This window comes from Ambystoma mexicanum, chromosome 6p (genome assembly GCF_040938575.1).
Source record: "Ambystoma mexicanum isolate Mex_15411 chromosome 6p, UKY_AmexF1_1, whole genome shotgun sequence".
Classification (NCBI taxonomy): Eukaryota; Metazoa; Chordata; class Amphibia; order Caudata; family Ambystomatidae; genus Ambystoma; species Ambystoma mexicanum.
This window is the reverse complement of record NC_090935.1, coordinates 1,412,984,845-1,413,011,650: the sequence shown is the minus strand read 5'-3', so window position 1 is coordinate 1,413,011,650 and position 26,806 is coordinate 1,412,984,845. Positions and strand designations below refer to the sequence as shown.

General features: G+C 47.0%; 1 protein-coding gene across 1 annotated transcript in view; it reads right to left on the bottom strand.

The window, feature by feature from the left end:
* Window positions 1-26,806, bottom strand: part of IGFBP7 (insulin like growth factor binding protein 7) — a 205,971-nt gene that overhangs the window by 94,149 nt on the left and 85,016 nt on the right. The window contains exon 2 of the mRNA XM_069626113.1: window positions 13,904-14,013. Coding sequence (XP_069482214.1) covers window positions 13,904-14,013 — 110 coding nt within the window. The remainder of the gene's footprint in view (window positions 1-13,903; window positions 14,014-26,806) is intronic.

Sequence of the window (26,806 nt, the reverse complement as noted above, 5' to 3'; positions counted from 1 at the left end):
AGGCCAAGGGGCCTCTGTCCGGATGACCGTAGACGAGCTCAAAGAGACTATAGCCCAGTCCAGCTTGAGGCACCTCTCTGTAAGCAAAAAGAAGGCATGGCAGTAGAAGGTCTCACTTTCTTCTAAGGGGTTCTTCTAAAGCACTGATCACGCTCTTCGTGGTTCTATTAAACTTTTCCACCAACCTTTTGGTTTGGGGATGGTAGGATGTTGAGAACTTGTAGGTGACCCCACAGTTTTTTCACATAGCCTGCATGTAGTGGGACTTAAAATGTGACCCTGTGTCAGATACTACCTCCTTAGGAAACCCTACTCAGGTATAAATACCAAGTAGGGCCTTAGCCAATTCCTGCGCAGTAATAGTCCTCATAGGTATGGCCTTATGGTATTTATTAGCATGATCTAATACAACCACTATTTACCGGTTGCCTGAGGTGGTTGGAGGGTCAAGGGTACCAACAATGTCGATCCTCACCCTCTCAAAAGGAACTCCCACCAACGGGAAGGGCACTAAGTGTGCTACATTCTTGGAACTAATTTTGCCACACAATTGGCAAGTGTGGCAGCTTCTACAGTGCTTGTCTACCTCTGCACCCATCTTGGGCCAGTCGAAGGACAAGGCGATTCTCTCTTTAGTCCTCTTGGTGCTCAGGTGACCAGCCAGACAGATCTCATGGGACAACTCTAGAAACTTTAATCTTATGACTAGGGGTACCACCAGTCTCCTGAGATCCCCTGGAGTAGTCTCTGTATGCTCACTTTAGAGGAGCCCAACCTCCCAGTACAGTCTATGCTTCCCTGGCTCTTGCCCTTCCATCTGGGAAGCTGCCTGCTGGCACAGACCTTCAAGAGAGAGACACTCTCTTTGTCCTCTGCTTAAATCTGTCCTAGAGGGCCCACCTTCTGCAAGTAAAGTTCACAGCTCAGAATGGTCTCTAGGATCCAGATCTTCTATGCAGGAAAGAATGACCTCTGTCTCTGTTTCACCAGTAGGGAGTTCTTCATCTACCACCTCAGCCTCAGCTGGAAGTTGGGTCACTGGTGTGACCTGGAGTTTCCATCTGGCAGAAACTCTTTTCTTTAAGGAAGGTTTGGGCTTGAGACCCTTTTTCTTTCCTGAGACTCTGGATTTCTCCATGATCTCCTTCTTTGTGAGAGAAGTGGCTGACGGACCCCAGGTTCCATTGAAGATACTGGATTTCTCCTTGATCTCAAAGGGAAAGTCTCTTAAAGTTGCTTGCCGGACCAATCTAGTCAGTTCTCTTTTCTTCTTACTTGGAGGCCTTGGGTGCTGGAAACCACACCCAGAGTTGCCAGATCATTACCCAGAAGTACCCTACCAGGCACTTCAGACTGGGCACTAACAGGGTTATATCTCATCATTCAGGCATGTATGGCCACACGTGGACTATGCCTTAATGATGATAAAACTGAAATCCTACTCCTCGGATCCACTTCCAATTTAAAAAAACATAGCCCCGACTATTCAGCATTTAACATTGATGGCAATATAATCACATTTTCCAAAACAGTAGAAACACTAGGCTTTCACCTTGACTCAGCCCTAACACTAAAGAAACAAGTTAACTCCCTTGCATCCTCCACAGCTTACATTTGCAAGCTTATCAGGGCAAGTAGAGCCTTCCTCTCCCAAGCCAGCTGCATCATCATTGCCAATGCCCTAATACTCTCCAAACTGGACTATTGCAATGCTCTGTATCTGGGAGCTAACAAATACATCATTGACAAAATTCAAACACTACAAAATAATGCCCTTAGAACTGCCCTCAATTTACCCTCTAAAGAACACATTTCTAACACTAGAAGAAAACATAAATGGCTCAAAATCTGCGACAGAATCTCACTTAAGACAGCATCACTCACCTACAAATGTCTTAATAATCTAGCCCCCCACTACCTAGCAGCAAGAATTGTGAGAAAAACTTCCACTCACTCCACCAGAACCGCTAACTCCTACTGCCTTCAGATACCAACATTTAGACTAAACAAAACAGGCGGCAGTAGCTTCCCAGTTAAGGCTGCCCAATACTGGAATGCCCTCCCACTTGACATCGGAACAGACCAATCCTACTACAGCTTTAGACGGAATATACTTGCATGTCTACATTCCAATGACCCCAAGTTTAACCATGGACCAATCCTTACCTACTAACCTGAATGTACATATGTATATTCCTTAACTAATTTGTCGTGATGTCAAGTATATGCTTATACTCGACACTGACAATGTAATTGATGTAATGTATATGCTTATACTGTGCCTTGTAACTAAGCTTTTAAGTAATCTTGTTTTCCTGTTCTCTGTAGCGCCCTGTTACCTTTGGGTTTGGCGCGCTATATAAAATCAATAAACAAACAAACAAACAAACAAACAAGGGGTTAAGCTGATACTTTCCTATATCTTATTTATTATCTTATGAATGTCTTTCGCACACCGAGTGTCAATCTCCATGCTTCCCTGCTTTCCCGAGATGGTGGGCTCTAGTGGCCATGGCAGTGGAACTGTCTTCTAGTCCCAGTTGAAGAGTATGCCATAGCCATCTATGCAAGGTCCATTACTGGGGAGACTGGGGTGTTTCAATCAGTCATGGGTTGTCAGGATGGGAAGGTCATTATTGGTCACCAGGGACTTTGGAAATCCAGAACCGGCCACTTTTCTTTGCACACAGCTATCAATTGAAGTTGAATTTCTCCTCGATAGTGAGAGTTTTCATGCTGTGTGTGAGAGCCTCTGATCAATGCTCACAGCTTGTCCATCCAACTGTCAACACCTTACCAAGTTGAGAACCCATGCGTGGCACATGTCAAACCCACTAGCTCCCCCAGAGAGACTTTGTGTAATATTCCAGCACTAGGTCCCATGCTCAGCCCATCTAACCTACTTCACACCAGCTATTACACCAATACTGCCCCACAGCACCTGCCGCTTTGCCACTTCTAAGACCCACACGCGCCACGTAGCAATGGAGCAGTGCCGTGGGACCACGATTTGCACAGCAGACCTGTAGACACCCACAGGCATGCCTCGCAGCCAGTTGAGTTTCCAAGGAGGGGGAAGTTTGAGACCTGTGGAGGGTGATCCAAAGGAGGTCCCTGGAAAAGAAAGCCCATATTTGGAGGGTGATGAATATTTAGTGGGAAAGGGATCCCTCTGCAGTCTATGGGGGACCCTCGATCAATCATAGACGCAAAGAAAGCCATTTGGTACATAGACATAATAATGGGTGTTCTATTCTCACATATCTTTCTATTATTTACTCAGTTATTGTGCTGATGCCTGTCAACGTTTTTCTGATTTATTATAATTTTCACGTATTTTTTTCGTATTGTTGCTAATGAAACCATTTCATTTCTTTTTACATTTTTGTCTTTTCTTCTTCTCTTTTTCTTAGTTTAATTATCATGTTTTGCTCTCTTTGTTCTCTTAACAATCAATAGGAACTTTATGGATGCACATGAATCTTCTCTCTTGTCTCAGAAGCTGCTGTCCAAGTCCTAATTGGCAGCAGAAATCATTTTAATGTACATCAGAATGGCTTTGGGTCATTTACCTTGAAAAAGCCCGGAGGGCGAAACTTATGGCCATATTGTCTGATGTTGGTATGCGCTTTCATGTAGGGGTAACAGTTTAGTTTATGGAGGGCACTTACATTGTCAGGATGATCAAAATGATTCTAAAAGAGGTGCCAGCTTCCAAGGGTCTTCTAGTTGAGAGCTCTGCCCTCTGCGTGGCTTTATGCATTGACCTAGATCCAGCTAGCCGGCCCTGACCCAGTCAGCCCTGTTTCAATTTACTAGCGTTTTAAAAACCGTACCTAAACCTTTAGTATACAGACAGCAATCTTAATTTACAATTAGCGATCCCCACTGTATCTCATAGTAACAATTGATACTATCCTGACTCCTTTAAAAAGTATTCACTAGTTTCTTCTGAAAGCCGACATTTATTTATTTATAAATGTATAACGCACCGAAACCCGTGGGCATCAGGATGCACAAATACACAAGGTAGACAACAATATCACAGGACAATTGTCGGAACAATGGGAGAAAAGGGACCAGAGAATCACTCAAAAAGGAGGGTCTTTAGTGACCTCCTGAAGGATCTGAAATTGACTTCTTGCTGTAATGGTAGTGGGAGAGTGTTCCAAATTTTGTCTGAGCATACGACAAAGGATTTGCCCATGCCTTTGGTCCGTTTGAAGGTTGGGCAGTTTACATGCACCAAGTTAGATGAGTGCAATGATCTGGTTGGCCCGTAGTAGGTAATTCGATTTTTCATGTAGGCTGGAGTTTTCCTGTGGAGACATTTATGCACCATAGTGGCTGCTTTAACTTGAACTCGGGCCAGTGCAGTGTCTGTCTGCACTGTAATATGGGCTTTCTTCTTGAGATCTTTTTTATGATAAGAACTGTGTCATTTTGGATGGTTTGAAGTTTCTGCAAGCTTTTATTGTCAGCACCAATAAGAAGGGTGTTGCAGTAGTCCATCCTAGACAAGATGACAGACTGTGCTATGATGGCACAGTTGGCGTCAGTAAGATAAGGGCACATTTTCTATGAGCCTAAGGTAGTAGGTACAATTTTCTTCAACCTGATTAGCATGGGTTTCCGCACTCAGGGAGGAATTGAGATGTATGCCAAGAGTTTTTATCTTGCCTAGTACAGGGATGTTGCAATCACGGATGGGAAAAGATTGATATTTAGGTTTTAGTTTGGCCCTTGCTTGTGGTGATCCAAAGATTAGAAGCCCTGTTTTTCTCTGTTGAAGCACATCCCATTTTTCGTCATCCATGATTATATCAGGTCATTGAATCGTTCTTCTTCCACCCACAGGTCTTGCCCTTGCTTCCAGGGCTGGTGCCTGTCCTTCATCATTGTGTGTACCCTGCTCTCAGGACCGGCGAGGGCTTGCACATGGCCGCACGTGCGGCCTATGGAGCTGCTGAGTCTGCTTCCGGGGGCCTGCCTGGTGATTGGCTGGGCCTTCCTTTACTCTGACCCAGCCCCAGAGCCGGCAGGTGATTGCCGGCCATCTAAGGTCCAGGTCCCTCCCTATCTGAGCCTGGAGAAGCCAGTAGATGCGTTACTACACCAGCTAACAGTGACTACTGGTAAGTGCAGTGCACCCCTATCTTACCACTACCCATCAATACCTACAGGATGTTACCTGGTCCTGCGGCCATGTCGTTTCTCTGCACCCCTGACTTGCCCTACGTGCAGCACCTCACCACACAAATGTGTGCCTCAACTACAGTCCTCCACCACGTGGCATGCATCTTTGCGGCTTTTGACTGACTGCCCCTCGCCAACCCCTCTCTAAGGGGACCGCATCATCCATGTTATCCCTCACCAGAAAGCACCATAGCCCTGCTCTCTTCTAACTCTCCTGCCTTCTATTTATCACTGTAACTGTCTCTACATTCTCACTCTATCTGTTGTCTATGAGCCACTTTCTATATTCAGCCAAATGCTGCCTCTCACTTGTGGGCTTGTTACTCACATGTAGATGCTTTTTTGTTACATTGCATTGCTGATCTGCTGTACGTTCTGTCTCTATGGTGTGCTTGCATCTGTGCATCCTCAATTTTGTGCTTTTGGGAAAATTCGAATCTGGGTGTGTTTACAACTGTGCATCCTCAATTTTGTGTTGCTTTTTAGGGCTTTAGGGAAAATTCGAATCTAGGTGTGTTTGCGTATGTGCTTCCTCAAGTGTGTGCTGCTTTTTATGCCTTTTGGGAACATTCAAATCTAGGTGTGCTTTCATCTGTGCATCTTCCTGCGTCCCTCGGCTGCTAGGCCGCCTGGTGAGCATACCCGTGCATTGTGCAGCCTCTCCATTCTCTCCCTCCTTCTCCGCCTCCATGGCACTCTCCATCTACCCCATCTATTCTACCTGCTACTCTATCAACTATCCCTCCTCTTTCTCGATTCCTGGAAGAAAAAAGCTTACAAAAGATCTCCTGGCCTCTAACCCTGACCTCCCTATCGCTGACACCTATGTTAGTGCTACTTCCAGACAGATTATCACAGATATCCTCTTCTCTGTCCCTTCTCCAGACCCATGGACCCCTCATCAGATCTCTCCCCTTTTTCCTCCTCGCCCATTAATGGCAGCACTAGATGGGAAGTACTCTTGGTGCACTTTTTATCCTCTACGTGCATTAATACTGTCTATCATAATGGCCCTGTCATAGCCCAGGGTCCTCAACCCAATCCTTTTCTCTTTGACGGTGCCTGCCGGCCTTCATCAACATCCTACCTTCTGCCACTACTCCTCCTTCTTCTCTCTCTGTATCTCCTTCACCACCTCCAACGGGTGTACCACACCCCCTGTACGCCTGCCCAGAAAACCTTCAAAGGTGGTGACCAGCTACACTTAGCCAATCTGAATGCTCGATCTACTGTCAAACATACCTCTGACATCTGCCTCCTTCTTGAAGACTTTGATCTCGACGTCCTTGCTCTCACCGAGACATGGATCAATGCCAGCTCAGTGACTCCTATCACCCAGTCAGCAACAAGATCCTTTCCAAGCCCAGGTCCAACCGACGTGGTGGTGGAGTAGACCTGATCTTCCCTGAGTGGGTCCCTATCTCCCTCATACTCACCCAGCCCTAATCCTCCTTTGAAAGTCTTGTTTGCAAGCTTGTCGTCTCTCTGACTCTCTCTCATTCTTGCCACTATCTACAGACCCCCTGGCCCAGTGGTTGCCTTCCTCTGGGAATGGGCTGACTTCACCTCTTCTCTTATGACCTTTACCTCTAAATTCTCCTCCTTGGAGATTTCAACATCCACCTTGACTCCACGGTTCCTACCTCCTCACTCTTCCGTGATCTCTGTACCTCTCTCTGCCTCACTGTTCTCCCCTCCGGCCCTACACACTCTTGATGCCTTCATCCCTTCTGATAGTCCACTCTCCAGCCGTCTCACTGTCCCTCTCTTCTGGTCTGACCACTCTCTCCTCTTTTCACATTTAGGACCTCTCGGACCCCTGGCCAAGCCTCCACCAGCACTGCCAGCCTCCTTTGCGGTCATCCGTCCGATGAAATGGGTGTCAGCTGCTGGGTTTGCCTCCACCTTCATCCCTCCTCATTCCCCTCCTCTTGACTCCCACACTGATTCTGTCCTTGACAATCTCGATCTTGCTATCACTAACACTATCGACATTCTTGACCCTGTCACAAGGATCCACCTGAAACATCCCTCCAAGCATAACACCTGGTACAACTCTGATCTATCCGCTCTCAAACGCAAGTGCAGAGTTGCTCAACAGAAGTGGCAGACCTCGGGTTCATCCCCTGACAAACCGGCCTGTAGCCTACCCTAAAGGCAATGCCGGCACTCTATCCACTCCAGGAAGACGGCTCACATCCAGGCCTGTATCTCTGGAGCCTCTAACAACACGGCTGAGCTCTTCAAAATCTGCAAGGAACTAGCCAATCTATCTGCAGTCTCCACCTCCCCTCTTCCTTCACATGCCCTCTGCAATGCACTGGCCACCCATTTCTCCTCCAGAATACATGACATTCTGACCTCTCTCTATCTCTCTTCCTCTCCTCCCCCTCTCCACCTGCCTCCCTTGGCCTCTCCTCCACCCCCACTCACTTTCTCCTCCTTCTCACCTATCACCACGGATGAGATCTCTAGAGTAGTCCACTCTTTGAAGGTCTCCTCCAAACAGATGTCCCCTTGTTCTTTCAGAACCATTAAGGACAACATCACCTCCCTCGCGCCGGCTATTGCTAACTTCTGTAACCACTCCTTAGCATCTGGATCTTTCCCTTCTTCCCTCAAGCACTCCCTTGTGCACCCTCTCCTAAAAAAGCCTTCTGCTGACCCCTTGTATCCAGCCAACTACCGCCCTATATCTACCACACCCTTCCTTGATAAACTCCTGAAGAAGTTGGTCATCCCCCAACTGACCCAACACACTGAGCTCGCTGGTTGTTTATTTGACCATCAATCTGGATTCAGAGCTTCCAGAGGCACGGGAACTGCTCTCCTGAGCACCCATGAAGAACTGCTCGCAAATCTTGACTCTAACTCTCCTGCTGTTCTCATTCTCCTTGATCTCTCTTCCTCCTTTGACACGGTCAACCATTCTATCCTCATAATGTGCTTTCAAGATACACTTGGTATCGCCGACCGGGCACTGGATTGGTTGATCTCCTTCCTTGCGGAACACCCCTCCCAGGCTCCTTCCCCTTCCCCACCCCTCTCTCTACTTGTGGTGTCCCCCAGGGCTCTATCCTCTCGCCTTGGTTTTTCAACATCTACCTAGCACCTCTTGCTCATCTGATATCTGCCTTCTCCCCTCATTTCCAGTGTTACGCTGATGAAACAGAACTCTTCTTTAAGCTCCCCTCTTCTTCCTCCTCCTCCTCTTCCTCTATCATCCCTGACTGCCTGTCTGTCATTCAGTCTTGGTGCACCTCCAATGATATCTGTCTTAATGCCAGTAAGACTGAGATCCTACCAATCGGGACACCTGCTCCCCGATTCCCTCCTGCACTCTAGCTGCCCTCTATGGGTCCACCTCCCTTTCCTTCCACTGAGGCCAGAAATCTCAGGGTCATCTTTGACTCCTCTCTCTCCTTCACCCCTCACATCTTGGACCAAGAGGGCCCACTTTCAACTTCATCGCCTTAGAGGCATTCTCCCATTCCTCACCTTCCCCAGAAGCTCAATGGCCCTCATTCCGAGTTAGGACTACACCATGGAGTAAATAGCTCCATGGTTAGCAACCATGGAGCTATTTACTCCATGGAATAGCGGCATGGTGAATGGAGTAATTTCCGGTCCATTCCAAGGTTGGATGGACCGGTAATTCCCCATTCACCATAGCCCTTCCCCATCCCCATTTCTGCCCCCATAGGGCTCAATGGGAATGGGGAAGGAGGTAATTACGGCACCGTAAATTACGGTGCCGTAATTTACTCCAAGGTCACTTTGCGGGTCCCGTAATTTACTCCTGCTAAAAGCAGGAGGTAAAGAGGGACCCGCAAAGGGAACTCGGAATACGGAGGTAAGGGATTACCGCCATCGGTGCCCTTACAGGTGCCGGTAATCCCTTACCTCCAACCTCGGAATGACCCCCAATGTCTTTAGAGCTCTGGTCCTCTCCAGGCTAGATTACTGTAACAGCCTCTTCCTCAACCTGCCTCTTTCTGTGCTCTTCAACTAATCTAGAATAGGGCTGCAGGACTTATCCTTGGCCTCAAGCCCCAGGATCGTATCTCTCCAGCCCTAAACTCTCTCCACTGGTTCCCATTTGTTGCAAGGAGCAAATTCAAGACCCTCTGCATCATCCATAAGGCTGTCTGGGGGCTGGGACCATGCTGCCTGCAACTCTCTCTTACTAAATACTCTCCCCCCAGATCCCTCTGATCTTCTGGCTCCAACTCTCTGCTGATCCATCTCTTCTCCAAGCAGAGAGCTGGGGCAGATATCTCTCCTCAGCTGGCTCCCTCCTATGGAAAAGTCTCCCTCTCCCTCTCGAACGGGACCACCTCATGTTCAGCAAACAACTGAAGAGATTTCTCTTCTCCTCCTCCTCCTTCCCTCTTCTGTGCTAATCCATCCCCTCTGTCAATGAGATTGGCGGCCTGGTCCCTTAAGAGTCCAATAGGGTCCTGGCCTTGTGCCCAATCGCCCCCAGCACTCCCTTGCACTGCCCACCGGGCCCACACCTCCCTGTCGGATTGTTTTGCCTCTGCCCGCACTTACCTGTCGGGCAGTAGACCTCCCCCTTCCCCTGGGTTGTCTCTGCCTCATGCACATACCTGCTGCCCCCATTCAGGAACCTCCGGCATTTCCTCCCCTAGGGGATCTTAATTAGCACTTACCCTGACCCCCGCCCTTTACCCTTTTCTTTCACTGCACTTGCACGCTCCAAATATCACAAGGCTTTGTAGGACCGCTGTTTCTTTCTATTTATTGATTGTTAATTCCATTGGCCCTCATTACGACCCTGGCGGAGTGGGTTTACGCCAGCGTTATTCGCGGGCGGACCCGTCCGCCCTACTACGAGTTCCCGTAGCGCCATGGAACGTTTTCCGCCTGGTTTTTCCGGGCGGAGAAATCCATGGCGCTACGGGACCTTGATGTTAATTACGCCACCGTATTTTGCGGTGGCGCAATTAACGCCTTCCCCACTCCCATTATACCCTATGGGGCAAAAATGGGAATGGGGAAGGGTAAAATGGGGAATGGGGATTTACCGCCCCGCCAAGGTCGGCATGGGGCGGAAAATCCGCCAACCTCCATGGCGCTATCGGCAGCTTTCCGCCGTGCTCCGCGGTGCATTTAGCACCGCGATTTCCGCCAGGGTCGTAATGAGGGCCATTGTCTATTCTTCTTCCTTGTTTCCTTGCCTTCCCCTGTGCCACTGTCTTGCTGTATGAACACTTTATAAATAATCAATAAAGTAAAAAATAAATAAAATACGTTCTAGGTTCGCTACCTCTTTCTCATAGTCCCCAGAGATCTCCAGGATCGTCTGAATAGTTGGTGAAATATACCCCCTGTCTTCCAAAAGGCTGCAGAGTGGTCTAGCATATAGGTTGAAATGTACCAGGGAATTACAAGCCCCCTGAGGTATTCCACCGGTGGTAGGGGCAGCGTTGCAGAGGCATCTCCCCAGCAGTCTCTAGACAGCCGGCCGGTTAGAAAGGAGTGGACCCATTTGGATGTTTTTTCAGAGCAGTGGACAATATCTCTCAGGGTGTGGCGTAGACGCTCATGGTCCAGGAGATCAAAGGCTGCCGACAAGTCCAATAGAACCAATAGCGTAGCCTTTCCCCTATCCATGATTCCCAACATAGGCATCTGCAGAGCGACAAGGGCAGTCTCATCACTGTGGGAAGGTCGGAAGCCTGACTCTCTGGGATGTAGAGCACCGATGGTTTCTACAAATGTCTGGAGTTGTAACGTGGGCACCGTGTCCATGATTTTTAATAGGAAGTTGCAGTTAGTTATTGGTCTTAAGTTGCTTGTGTCGCAAGGGTCTAACCCTGTTTCTTTTTAGTAAGGGGGTCACAGCAACATTTTTGATATTTTCAAGGACAATGCAGGTGCCGAGTGAGGCATTGATAAGTTTGGTCAATAAAGGGGCAAAGATATCCTTATTGTCTGAGATCATTTTGGGGGATAAGGCATCTCCCCGGGCAGGCTGGAGGGTTCTTAGTGCCCAGGATACATATTAGATCAGGAATGGACGCTGGGTTATCATTAGAACACTTTCCCACAAACCTCTAAATGTTGATAAAGCCAAAACAAGCGTAGTGGTTTTAGGTGGGGTGTCTTCAAATCAGGCACTACAGTGATTTATAGGATTACAAAAGGCACCTTCGCTGTCACAGACATTGCTTTATAATCAATCAAGTTTCAAGAAAACATTTGGAAATAACTCAAAAGTAAATATGGCTGAAACTGCACTTCAACATCTGGAGGGCAGGAAAGGCACGGAGCACCTGGGGCTGCCGGGCCCTGCACCAGGTCCTAAACCAACACCGAGCCCTGGCGCTCTGAGCCGCAGGGCTTATGCCCAGTCTACGCCCCAAGCATTCCACAGATGCCCCGAATGCCAGTGTTCAACTACAGCCCACATTAAAAGGAAAATGAACAAAACGCGGATTAGTTGGAAGCAATGGCCCCCTCGGGCATGGGAGGGGTAAGCTCTGGAATGCAAGCCTAGCAAGCATGTGGGATTCCAAGGAAGCAGCCCTGTGCATCACGAGGGAACCAAGGACGGGCTGTGTGTGATGCTAGAGGGGCCGGGCCATTTCCTGCACAGTGCCAAGGCCCCACGCCCAAGGGGTGGCTGTATCTTGTGTCAATGAGCGCCCATCTTTGCTGTGCGAGGGAACTCTTCTCTAGGCAAAGGCAACAAATCTGGTCTCTTAAGGATTAGTTATATCTTTGTGCTCCTGACACTACTCTGCAAGCACCCTCTTATATAGTGAGTTCTTTGCAAGCCTCGTTGCCGGGTCCCCTCATTTTCTTCCTATGTACTACTTCCATCGGGATCATCAACCCCTCTTTAGGTCTATTACTTATTTGTCAACATCCAAATATTGTTCTCTTTCCCATCCCACCAAACCCCATCACCTACCAAGTCAAGCTGCCTGAGTGACTCGCAACCGCTCATGGTCGGACGGCACATCGATGCCTCCACTCTACTCTCCCAAACCAGTGGCGCCCCCAGACATGTTTCACAGGGGTGGCCACACTGGAAATCTTGGGGTGGCATAGCAAAACAAACACACATAACTGAATGGCCCGGTGGGGGTGCCAGAGTTTTTATAAGGGTGGCGCCCCTGTTCCAAACCTCAGCTGGCTCATCTACTTCTCTCCTGCAGAGAACCTGCGCGTGTAGTCGAAAACAAGACGGGCATCACCGCCCTCAATCATACTATCATTGCCTCCACGTATTTTGAATGACTCAACATTAGAAAGGTAAGGCCCCCCCTTCTCTTCCCACTGGACTAAGATATATATGTAGCACTGAGCAACTAGAGGACTGTCAGAGCCTCTTCATTGGTGTCCCTTTTCTCCATCACTCAACATATTCCTCAACTTTGCCTCCTGATCTGTGTTCGTCCTGGAGGCATAGTCGGGATTGTCTAACAAGTGGGGCCTGAAGCTAATGTAGTTGGGCCCACCGCAGTGACATTAACATCACACAGAGCTGCAGAGTGGGCATTTACAGATTTTGGATGGGCCTTGCCCGCTCAGGCCGTACCCTGTCTACGCCTCGTCCTCTCTTGCACTGTGCCGTTGCTCATAATGGGGTGCCATTGCAAGTGTATTTAAAATACTGTGAATTAGCAATGGCGTGGCCCAATTGGTGGACGCCATTTTGTTTATGTCCACTTCCATGGTGCCATTACTCACTCACTCCTTATGCGCTATGGCAGGCTATGCTGCGAGGAACGGATGGGCGGTGTGGGTGTCACCGCTGATCCAGTTCTGAAAAATTGGGCAATGTGGGTAGCCTCTCAACCTACTCACCGAAGCAATACCCACGCAAACCTACCATAACACCCTCCACTTCCCTTCCTGTCCTCAAACAGCAAGCGTCGCGCGTATCTAGGGCTCACTACATCTCCCAACTCTATCCCTCTTGCAACCTAGGCATATCCCTAATTCTACCTAAGCATACCCCTACACAAATCTCCACACAGGCCTTGGCTTGCTGGACACCAACACCTAAACTATTCTTATGCATGCTGCATGCAAAGCACGCCCACATGCAGGCAGCAGTAACCCCATACCTGTCTCGCCAGCCGATCTAATAGCTATCTCTGCTCATCTCCCAATAGCTCATCCATAACATAGGGTGTTCAGACGTCCCGGTTGTTGGTGCTCTGTCCCCCTTTCTCAAGATTATGTTTCCATTGGAAGCTGCAGTGGTCCTGGTTTTTGGTTGTCGGTCTTTATAGTCGACAGGCATGAATGCACAATCTCACACAAGAAATGCTGCATTTTACAACTTAAGATAGTGTTAGTTTGTGATCAATGAATTATAATATGTGTTTATTTGAACACGAACACTTAAACCCCCTTCTCCTCCAACCTCTACTGAAGTGTAGAGCCTTGACAGCCACTTTCAAGAGTTAGTCCTACTTTTATGTTAGTTGCACTGTCTCGGTTTTTTACTTTTTAAATCTGGTCACCCTACCATAACCACACCTTTATACTTGCAGGGCCGGAAGTGCCAAGAGGCAGCAAACAAGGCAAATGACGCGCTATAGTAAGTGCCAGCGACATAACGCGCCTTTTGAGTGCACGGGTTCAGGAGGGAAGAAGGGATTGCATGTAGCATGCGAATGTTTACCAGTGTGACGCTCCAGAGCACGATTTACAGAGCTGACCTTACCTTGTTCCAAGTGAGGATTGGGGTCGGGATCCCAATGACTTCACAGCTCAGGTACACCTGTGCCCCGCTGATGTTCCAGGTCTGTTTTGGGGGGGTGGCGATCGAAGGAGCTGAAGAAAGGGACAATAACATCATGTTGGTCTTAGTAAAACACAAGTTACCCAATAACTTTTCGTACAGAGAGTATGAACAGTCTGATTCCACGAATGCATAATGCGGGAAAGGTGTGAATTGCTTGCTGCATGCAGATACACCTAAGACTCGGGAAGATAGCTCAGGGGCAACGTGCTCGCCTTGGAAGCAAGACGACGTATTAAGCGCGTTATAAATAACCAATCATATATCATATCAAGCTTCGGTACCTCCAACTCTCACACCATCACCCAGACGGGATGGTGTTGGACTGGTATCGCCCCACCTCTGTTTGAACACCACTGTTTGTTTTGTCTGCAGCCTCATTCCCCCAACGCTTCATCCCTTCCCTTTCATCTGCAGACTGATGTGGATACCCTACGTGGGGAGTAGGGTGGGGGGGGGGGTCACAACGCTCCAACTATCAGACAAGCCAAGTGTTCTGAAACCACTACAACGGTGGTTTGGGGCAGCATAAAAGATCACAAACATAACATATGACATGACACTGCACTGCATTCCATTATCTTTTCTCGAGATTGGGAAACTGAGCATAGGCAACCGACTCTAGACGCATCACATTCTATGATCCCCCAGGACAGCGTAAAGACACGTTACCGTAGATTTCACTGAATACCATTTTACCTAATGAGATTTCACCAAATTTATTTCACAGAAAATGGTAGGTGAAGAGGTATATGCGTAATGCATAACAGGTAGGGTGTGGGATAAGGGTATAAGTTAGAGTAGGGAGGGGTGAGGGGAGATGCGGGGGTCTCCACCCGCATTATTAAAAAAAAGTAAAATGTTAATTTTGGTTTTTGGTGACATGGATTTGGTGAAGTCTCCATTGGGTGAAATATTTTTGAAGAAATCACATACATCCTGAAGCTAGGTATTTCAGAGGTCTACTTCCCCAGAATAGAGGTGCACACATGATCATGATCTGGCAAACTAATTACAGTCACTTCTATCATTGTCCAACAACACCTACACGGGATGATGTAGTTGCCTCTCCCATCAGGTGGCACAGCAGGAGTGGCTTTTGTAGGTTCTGGTTTTGCCCCTTCCCTCTTTGCCTTTTGTGCTCCCCGCATTGACATGTGCACATCCAAGGTCGGATTCTGGCTCTTCTGTGAGGGGGCTCAGCGCACCTAGATAATCCCCTTGAAGATCAAAGGTGGGGCAGGGGCAGTAGGAACTATCTAGTGAAGAAGCCTCCTCGGCTCAAGGGCACGCTTGAGCACATATCGAGTCCATCACACAAGTCATGATCAGCACTCAGTAAAATTTATTACTAAGGAGTGCACGCACACTTCTACTACTGCAATCAAGCACACTCTCCCGCAAGTCCCTTGCACCTCTCCAATTGTCTGTTCATTTATAGCCTACTCCTGCTGCACCTCTCCTCTTTGATTCCCCCCATATACCACAAGCTAGTTATCCCTGCTGTGAGCGCATTACCCCACTATTCGGACAAGCCCTCCACCCTGAAAGACCACTCTGACGGTGATGGGCGACATTGCAAATGTATCAACATAAGACAACACAACAGGAGCACTCCACCAGGTGGGCCAGTTGCTGGATTTAGTTCAACTCAATAACTGGATGGGCTTAACCCATAAAACACCTCAACTCATTCCCGGGCCATCTTTGTCTCTTGCTCGCTCCCTGACATTGAACCCTCGTGAGAAACAAGAAGGAACGGAACAGCTTCTTTTAGGCCAAAGAGACAAATAACTCTGGATGCCGCAAGCATCCCTTCAAGCTCATTGAGATTCCTCGGGATCTGATCTACTAGTGGAGACCCTGTCTGATCACTTCATCACGCTGCTGCCTGAAGCTTTCTATAAACTGGCCTGCTCGGCTTAACTGGCTAGACCAAAGAACCGGCCAAGCTTTTAGCATATGACGAAAACTTCATTGAAAATGCGCCGGGTCATGGCCTTCCCTGTTGCATCCATCCGAGAGGCAAGTGGAAATACATGAGTCTTGCTGGACATGTTGGTTTCAGCCAACCAATGGAAGGAGCTCAGAAACGCACCATAGGAAACCATGGTGGATGGAACCTGCCGCAACACAGTCTCAGTAACTAAGCAACTCCTTACAATTCTTCCTTAACCAAACAATGGAATAGTTCCATAATGTGCTAGAAATTTCTCTGGATCTAGAGGTGGCACCAGGCTTGGACAAGCACAGCACCGGCTCCTGCCCCTTCTCATTGCACTTGGCGATGGAATGTGCAGAGGAGACTGTTGTAAAGCCTCTCTGTAGTCATCAGCACCCAGCACTCATACACAGACATGCTGTGGAGTCTCAGATTGGTCCAGGTAAGGCTTTATTATAAAGTATGTACAGTATGTACATAATCCAGTTACTCTTGTAGTATTTACAGTCACGTATGGACAGGACAGTTCCATGGATGGGTAGTACAAGTACAAACAGAGGAGTAGACCCACCGGCCATCCTATTATCCCAGCTCAGGCCCCCAACTGACACTCTCAGAACATTCACACACAGATCCACCCAACATTCTCCTGAGCTGCATTCATGCATCAACATTCTATTAGCAAGCACTCCTGGCCATTGACAAGACAAGACCTACAATATAACATCTCACTTTCATACCAGATCCAACCACAACATACAACATATCCCTTTCATACCAGATTCAACCGCAATAGAGACATGGAAGACCCCCCCCTCCCGCACTGACCCCCCCCCCCCAGAGGAGTCTAATATGATAAGCTGTATCCTGAAAAGGATGGTCTGTAAAGGATAACACGTTCTCCACAGAGTACGACTGTCTCCAGTGCACCAGCCATAGGCGTATAGAAGCCGAAAGTAAGGTTGGGGTCAACTGGGCACTGGGCTAGTGAAGTGCTTTGCCGGTTGCAAAAGAAGGGCAATGGTGCCGATGCCCCTTATCAGACATACATCTTGCACATTGGCAAGAGGAAGGGATCTGGGAAACTGTGAACTTCCTTTGCATGCTTCTTTCTTTGGAATGCGAATCCCCTGTGATGGCCCCTGGGAGAGATGGCTAGAGTGGAGCGACATGCTCCGGTGTTCCTGCTGAACAGCAGATCTGTAAAATACCTGTATTCTCCATAGCACTGCCATTCCCTCATTCCATTGCAACTGGCACGAGCTACAGAGCAGGCCAACCAAGGCGCCCACCGCCCAGCATCTGCCAAGCAAAAGGCACTGGCAATATCCCCAAAACACACATACCTGCCACGCTGCGAGGTAAGCAAACTCAATCCCTAATGGGTTGAGAAAACCCTTTTCCCCCCAAAAGACGACCTGAGTGAGGACTTATATTCATCGTGCTTGGTTGCTTAGAAGCAAAGCAAGTTTCTCAAACTTAATCAGACGGTAGGAGGGCTGGTACAACAATGAATGGACTGTTTATAACCTTGTGGGATTGACACTGATCCTTTGAAGCACAACCATTTGCTATGGTACAATGACTCAAACTGGACAATGCTTTTTATGGAATTTTTTTACGGTGGTGTATTTAGCATGTATCTATGGATTTATGTATTTATCGTAATTGTTGTTTTGTATACACTTTTTATGGCGATACTGAAATAAAAGTACTTGATGATAAATACTTGTTAAACATATAAGGGAGATATTACTATGTTTTCTAACTAATTGACTGATGTTACTCCCAGAGCTGGCAAAGGCAGGAGTGTTGCCTTTAGATGAAATTCTGAAGTTTATTGATATATCTGCATTTATGATTATAGAAATACATGCGCAGTGTGTTTTTGTGTACTTTAAGGCCTTGGATGTAGTGCCTGTGTTTTATTTTCCTGACTGTGGTATTTGCATGGCATTTGCAAATTAACCTCTTTTGAAACCGAAAGCTAATTATTTTGTACACAGGTGCTCTTTATTCACATATATTAACCATTATTATTTGTTATGCTTTAAAAAACAACAAAGATCATTGTAGCAAATGACCTATAAAGCCTGAGGAAACAGTGCACTACTATGAGTCCGTCACACCACAAACCTTAACTCACACGGTTCTATGTTCAATAATCACCATTTTTTTGCAGCTTTTTTTTGTCAAAATGTGTCTGCCGAAAAAATGCATTGAATTTTTTATTTTTTTTATTTGGGGCGGTCCTCTCAAATCCCCCCTCCCCTATTATTTATTCCCTGTACCCCACCCTACCCCTTATGCGCCCTTACCCCCCTTCATATTTTGTTCAATGTTTTTTTTCGCAATATTTTTTCGGCAAAAAGTGCCGCGAAAAGAAAACGGTTGATGGATGAACGTCGTACCACTCAGACTACATCACCACTAGATTTAAGTATGAGTGAGCTTATGTCAGTTCTATAGTTAAACGGAGTCTTGTGAAGTGGTGCTATAGTGTAAGCTAAGGTTTCATTTACAATGTGCTGAACTTTGTATTCGGGAAGTATTTCATTTGTACTGAGTGCTTGAGGCTTAATAGCGGCATTCCCAACGTGTGGAGACTTTATATTTTTGCCTTTGGATCGGATGTTTCTACCTTTAACCTTTGCAGACTTTCTCCTCACTAACCCAGTCCATCCTCTTCTTTCAGATCTGCCAGATCTCTCTAGAGAGCAAAGCGCCTAGACACCCTGCCAATGGCACCGATGGGCGAAAATATATCTCAGTGACATAACAGTGCCTTTTCCCTCACTTCCTCTTGACTCTGCACAGAACCTGAAGATGCAACAACTGAGGGCCTCTCTGATCCTCCTCCAACACCACGAGGCTTCATTTTGATCCGGGTACTGCAGCTATCTTTCTTTAATCAGGTAGGGTTCATTTGGAGCTCAGTGCTCGAGGGGCGGTTTATTTCGTGATCAAAATAGCAGCGCTTACTGCCTTAAATCACTCTGATCTTCCCCCATCTCTGATCAACATGAGCGGGCTCCAGGGGAATTTACTTGTTCATGTTTGGCCATATTCATGTTATTGACCATCTTCAAACATGGCCCCCCAAAGATTGCTCCCTCCGAGCACTACCTGCAGCAGCCTGATGCTGCTGCGTGATTGGCCTGTTCTTGACCTAAAGTGGCCAATCCGAAACCAGCAGGCAAACGCCAGCCCACCTCTCCAAGGCCCCACTTCTAAGGCCCCTGTCTTTGCCTGTCCGGGCCTGGCTGGACTCCCTTTCTCTTCCACCATCTTCGACCCACCACCTCTGCACATCCATCTGATTTCACTGGCCATGAGTAGCGACGTTTGATTCCTTCTGGCTTGCCAAAACTGCTATTTGTAACCAGGCTGTCTTATTCGTGAGTGAGCAACTCCCGATTACATTGTGATTTTACAACTGCTGCCACTAGCGTTCTGCCTGTGTTAGCTGCCTGCTTTAAAGTTGCATCTAGGCATTGTTTTCATCTGCTGTCACTAGAGTTCTGTCTGTGTTAGCTGCCTGCTTTAAAGTTGAATTTAGGCATTATTCTCTTCTGCTGCCACTATTCTTTTGGTTGTGCATAGTCTGCCTCCCCCTGTCCCCCCCCTCTCCTTTCTTGTGGCTATGGCACTTATTTGTTTTTGTTCGCCTTTCCCCTATTCCACCCAGGGACGTCATTTCACCAAAAGGCCAGGGATAGCGGAAGTGACATCACACAACCCTTGAAGTCTGATAACATCGCAGGAGGTGATGTCAGCCGACCCCACCCATAAGTAACATCACGGGAAGCGATGGAACACAACCTTTCACCCCTTGACAAAACAGGAAGTGGCATCACATAGCATTGTTTCTAAATATACTATGAAAAATATGGTTACGGTATCACTGTAAAGTGATATACATTGCATACAAGAATATATCGGTAATATCAGTGCTTATAGGCCCATATTACCAAATTACTGTGAATGCAAGCAGATGTCCAAGGCCAAACGATAATGATGTGCACTTACGCTTAAGCGCTTCATATAGAACAAATATATATACAATATAACCCAACCTGTGTTGGTACTCATTATCAACCTCAGCAGGAAGAAAGGCTGAGTTGATCTTGCCTGGAGTCGAACCTGCACCTGCAGATAACACACATTGCAGCAGCGAGCGCTCTACCCACTGAGCTATCTTGCCAGCTATAATTACCAGAAAACCAGCCACGCCAGAAACAAAGAGCCACATGCTGCTGGTCACAGCCCACGAGCCCCAATTTTTTAAAAAAAAGTTTTTTTTAATGTTTTATTTTTTGAGGTTAGCAAGGGAGACCATGGAGGTCGCAGTTGCAAACCCTAAATTACGTCCCTGATTCCACTTCTCCCCTCTCTCCCTACTTCATGTTTAGCTGTTACCAATTGTAACTACCGTTAGGCAAGTGCGATTTTTCTGTCATATGTTGTAACAGTCTGTATTCCTCTTGTCATATGTTGTACCGATGAAACGCATAGCACTTGCCCATTCTGAATAAACCAATGCCTACTATGAATGTTCATTTCTGCTTTCCCCCTCCCTCTTTAGTTTATCCATGTCAGGATGGGAAAAATAACGTGGAATTGTCAACCTTTGTAATGATACTGAGCCTATTGCCGTTGAATGTTAAAGGGCTAAGTATGATCTGCCAGGTTTAAACATGTGACCTGTATTTGTTAAAAATATCTGTTACAACTGAGAGGGTCTTTTGTATTTTTTGTGTGAAAACGCGGAAACCGCTGCTTTCGTTGTGGGCCACATTACGCCCAGAAGCGTTCTTCTTTTTTTGTGTTATAAGTCCCTGGAATGGATTGAAAGCCGCAGTGTTGTCTTGCACTCGGGAACTTCTGCAACCGGCTGGCTGCTTGACAAAACGCATGGCCTACCTCCTCACCTTTCTGGGCTGGGGGCATAACAAGCCTCTGGGCACCTGGCTCTTCCTGTCACATCCAAGTCAAAAGGCATAGCTCCTATCCAATTTAAGCAAGCAACTGTGTCTCCTTTACTGAAAAAAAAATCCTTGGTGGGTCCTGCCTTCATGACCAATTGCTGGCCTGCCTTGGATTTCTGAGGTACTGGAAACAAGAGTGTCAGTGCAACTTTCTGATTTCGGAGAATCCTCTGGAGTACTGGACATCTACCCGCCTGGTTTCTGCTCCCGACATGGGACAGAGACAGCTCTCTTAACATCTTATGACGACATCTTGGCTGCTGCCAATGACAGTCATCGTTGTTTTGGTTATGTTAGAATTCTCTGCCGCATTTGACATGGTCAACCATAACATTCTTTTATCTGGTCTCGAGTTCTTGGTCGGCCTGTCAAAGAACGCCTTGGCTTGCAGTAAGGCCTTCCTGTCGGATGGATCGCAATAAGTTTGCTTAGGCCCTTTCCGTGAAATAGAGTAGCATGTTCCAGAAGGGTTCTTCATGGTTCCCCCTTGACCCCTCTATTGTTCAACATATATATTGAACCGCTTATGGCCCTGTTCAAGAAATGTCAGCTCGGCTATCATTTATATGCTGATGATACTGAAGTCAACTTTGGAATTACGAATCTCTCTGAGTGTTGGGATAAACTAACCACCTTTATATCAGAAGTCCAGAATTCGATGGTCCAAAACCGACTTAAAATAAACCCTACCAAATTGGAAATAAAGCTTTGCGGTCCAAATAATGATCTGAAAGTTCAATCGAACCACTCAGAACTTACATCCTTATTTGATTTACCCCTGTCCCATGTTGACAGCGTCAAGAATGTTGGTGGTCTCTGGCAGGCTGATTTGGGATTAAACTCTCAAATTGGTGAGTCGGTTAATGCAAACCTTCACAGACTGCACCTTCTAAAAAGAATTGTACTGTTCTTCTCTTCAAATGAGCATGCAGAGATAGATGGTACCCTCATTAAATCAAATTTGGACTACTCAAATGGCCTATTCAGAGGCATCCATATAAATGAAATCCACCATTTTCCGACAGCCCAGAATGCAGCCATTAAACTTATCTACAAACTCTCTAGATCGAGTCAAAAATCCAGGCACCGACGTCTTTTACATTGGCCTCCCGTTCATAAACGTATTCTATTTAAAATCCTGTGTATAGTCTTCAAATGCCTTCCTGGTCGCTATTCCCCTACTTAGTACTTGTGATCTTCCTGTCCGAATCTCCTCCTCACTTCCCCACCTGTATTCCGGTTCAGGGGTGACAGGGGATCTCTATAGCTGGGCCAACATTCTGGACCATGCTGTCATCTGGGCTGCAGACTATTGAGACTCTTTCTGCCTTTCCGGAATGAGAGCTTATCTGTTTTGCTAAGCCCTTCCATTCCATTATCCACTAACCTTAGCTTCAGTAGGAGTTATTTTCCATCTGCGCCTAGATGCGGTCTAGACTAGGTCTGAAGGGTTTTAGAAATTCATCAATCAATCAATCAATAAATCTATCAATCATTCAAGTAAACGGAAGACACACCACCCTCAAGGGAGGACTAAGAGAAGTGCAAGTACTGTGGCAAGGAAGAAGGAACAATGTAACAGGGATTATCATATGTAATCCAAGCATTAACCTAGGACCTCCGACCTGGTCACATTTCTCACTATATGAAGACACTCCAAATAGTCATGTTTTATCTGAAAAAAGAAATTAAGGCAATAGTATTTGCAACACCCATGAATTGAATTGAGTACAGCATGAAAAACCGTATTACTGATTTGCAGCCAGCAACACTGGAAAACCTGTCGAGTCTGGTTAGTCAATCCAACTGGCAACTGGTAATGGGTCATGAAGGTGCCAGGGGTCGCACAGATCCACAAAACAAAAAGAAGTACTGTTGCGTCTTGGGTTGACCCCTCCTGAATAATCGGAGACAGTGCAACACCAGACAAATTGTGAGCCAGTGGGGGACAGAAGGTTTTAACCATTTGCTTCCTCCACTGAACACAACAAATCATCGAAATCCAAGGTTTGAACCACAATCAATAGCACTGACCCTTTCCCATCCAACATACACACATCTTTCTTTACCTGCAAAGATTGCTCAGGAAACCACACTGACCGGCTCACCTATTTATTGTTCAAAATGAAAACATGAATATATGTTGTAGTAAAATATTAAGGACCAGTTCTTTACAGCAATGTGTCTGGAAGAACATTAAAGTATGGAGGGTGCTATGCCAGTGCCTCCATATCACAAACTCTACATAACGAAGGCACGGCCACCAGATGCAAGGCTTTAAACTTGAGCAGCTGAATGCAATGCTACTGAAGTGGCATAACAGGGTGGGGGGAGCAATGTAGGGCTTCCAAAACTAAGAGGCAGTTCCATTGAGTCAAAGATTCTTTCAATGGAGGGTGCAGAATCAGAAAACCCTTAAGGGTCATGGGGATAAAGGGATGTTATAAAGACAAACTACTTTGAGGCAGGCGGAAAGCTTTGACTGCTCTCCTCTGTGCTTTGAAAGTTGGCAAGGCTAGACCTTATGGAAACCATCTGGAAAAAAGTCCAATGTAAGAGGTGGATCCTGACTAGTCCCCACACAATTTTCCCTCACTGTTCCATTTCATGAAGGACATCAATTAGTGTGAATATGCACTCCTTGTGGCCAACCTCCTTGAAATCTGGGCTGCAGAAGCAGTTCCTCTGATAATATCATATTAAAAAATCCATTCCTCTCAGCCGCCAAGCCGGAAGACGACGTTGAGATAATCTCTTTCAGGAAGGGCAACAGTGATGGGATCAGGATCAACATCAACATCTCTTCAGAGGTACATCTTAGAAGTATCTGGGACTAGGGCAACCTTATCTAATAAGGAGCCACTACTATTAGATTCAACTTCTTTTCCCAGGTTTTATTGAAGGACTATAGAGATATGGGGAAAGGGTGGAAAGGCATATCACAAGCCCTTTGGCCAAACAAGGGACATCGCATCTCTCCCCATGCCCAGGGGTTTGGGAATCAGGAGCAGTATAGAGTAGTCTTTGATTTCTCATGTGTGGCAAAGTCCATTAGCAGGTTGTTAAATGCCTTACCCGTATCGGGAAATGTTGTCTGGGACAGCAAGAACCCCAAAGATGGTGGGAACACCCGCCTAAGCCTGTCTGCTGCCATGCTCACGGTGCCTTGAACATAGATGGCCATAAATCGTCTGAGGTTTTCTTTGGCCCAATCCCTCATCCTTTCTGTCACCTCTGATGGGGCTCTTTTCTTCGTGACACCGTGCATGTTAGCCTTTAGTGAGGCCCGAGCAAGGAACATTGCTTGAAGACCTTTCCAGCTGGATGACCGTTCCTGATCACCCTAGAGCAATTTACCTTGAATTTCTTTTTTGGTCTTAGAGGCCCCCAGGTTAATCCTGCTTGCAACCACATTTTCTAGATCACATGGGGGAGCCACCAATGTGTCTGTTCCTAAATTCTTAGTATCCTACATCGGAGATTCAAAATCCTGGCTCATGATCGGATTCATGTGAAATCTTGCGCTGCGGATCAAGACGACAACTGAAGCCATGTTCCCTTAAATCGTTCACCAACATTCCGCTGGAGAGCTTTGGAGTGGAAACAGCTTGATATCTCTCTCTCTCTCCCTCTCTCCCTCTCTCTCCCTCTCTCCTCCCTCACCCCCCCCCCCCCCCCGATTTTGCAGGATTTACTGATTTCTCTCCCATCCTGCAATCTTCACTTGCGATTCCTGATTATTATATGAGAACATTATTCCCTTTTTTGATATATGAAGGCTGATTTTTAGCTCTCTGCTTTCACCGTTTGCATTATAAATTCTCCATGCAAAGCTGTCCAGCTCCAAATAGATGTGTGTGGCCGAGTGACTCCACATCGCCTTCCGATGAGAGATTCATTGATGCTTTAGCGCTCGTGCGTAGAAGGGGCGTGATGGATATGCGCATACCTTTGTCAAGGCTGGTTGCAGTGTGTTACTGCATGCCGCATACCTGACGAAGGGCTGGAGGTCACGAGGATACCTGTCAGCCCGAAAATGCCCCCAACGGCGGCAGGAACGTGTATTCACCTGCTTATTCCGCTCACACACTTGCCATGCATGTTCAAGCTCTTCAGCTTTCAAACCAACGTTAAATACACACATTGAAAAGGTAGCTAGGTGGAACTCCTGCACTCCGCTCGAGGTCAGCAGCGTTGCGTTTGGCAAAATGTGGTATTAAACTTTATCTGACGCAATCCCACGCAACGCAGTTTACAGGTAGTTGGGTAAATGCATACCTAGCACGTTGTACCAGATTAGCACGTGACGCAGAAAATGTATGTAAGCGGAGGCAGTTTGAACGTGAGGCCTGTGCCCAGAGAGTGTGTCCCCAGAGTCTGGGCGACCCTAGGGACCCTGGGGCAACGGGGAAAGGGATGGAAACATGTAATAGGCCAGGGGGCAGCAAGGCTCTCCAGATGCTTGGCACTAGGACTCCCGTCACCCCTCACCCCTGACTGGGCTGGCTAGGGCAGATGGGAGGTGTATTCTAAAGCATCTGGAGAGGTTGCAAACTCCTGAATTACGGCAATATTAGATGGCGCACACAATTACATATCATATTGAACATAAACACAATTTAGGCACAGGGCGATATGCTTCCAGGTTCACACCATTTTGTGTTCAGGGATTTTGTGTCGAAGCCGGTACTAGATCCCAGGTCTTGCACCAACCACTGTACCATAGCTCTTCCCTTTCAATGCCTTTAGATTATTATATTATTATGTTATTCTGCTTTATTTCTTCTGTTGTTTTAAGCTTCATCTTTTAAACCGACCTGCAAGTAAGATCTGAGCATTCCCAGGTAAGATTAGCCTACCTTCCTCTTCCGCTTTCGTCGTGGTTCTTTGATAAAATCCCTCAATGAAGGTGATCAGTTTGGAGCGTTGTGGTGTGCATATCATTTGTACAGACTATATGTGGCCTACTGCATAATGAAACACCGGGCCTCCTTTTTTGCACGTATGGTAGGCAGCATTTAGTTGTACTTGTAAATGCTGCCTGCGATGCGAGCATGGCAGGCAGCGTGTACAATGGATCCCTATGGAGTTCACCCGCTTTACGCTGGCGTATAAAGCCAATGGGCTCCATAGGGATCTCCAGCATTTGCGCCAGCATGAAAATGCTTGTCAATGCAAATGCTGGGGCATTTGGTTTCCGCACCCTCCCTGCCTCTCTGCCATACACATGGACGAAAATGTGGACTGGAGTGAATGGAAAGTGTAAAAGACTAACGCAAGACTTTCACGCATTTCCTTCATGCCACGGCAGAGAGCAAAATGAGCTCAAAACAGGTGTTAAACTAGGTGTAAAAGAGGTGTGTCTGGTTAAACACCATTTATTTAGATTGAGCAGGATTTCAGTTGTTTTGGAAGACGGAGTGGGGTTATGGAACTGGAATGCCATTCCCGCTCTGCATGCCAAAACTGCTGGTACATCATTTGCTCTTCTGATGGAAAAACATGGGGTTTCTAAAAGTAGGCAGATTCCATAGCAATCAAGCGCGGGATGCCACAAGGGGTGAACACGGCAAGGACATTTGTTCAGTGTAGCTTGCAGGCATACCGACCAGTTTGGGAGACTTGGATCACAAAAGGACCCTGCGCCACATGGTACACTGCTTGGTGCTTGCACAAGATTTATCTTTATCAACACCACTCACCAGTGGGATTTTGATCGAGGACAATTATTTCCCTGATCGGCACCCACCGTTGGTTGATCGTCATTGGTAACGCCATTGGCGCAGCATTAATTGTTGAACTGACGTGCTAGAAAAATTTAGGCACAAACACAACCACAGGACAGTTAGTCTGAGTCCCCACTGCAATTCCTCGTCCTGATGAAGGCCATCTAAT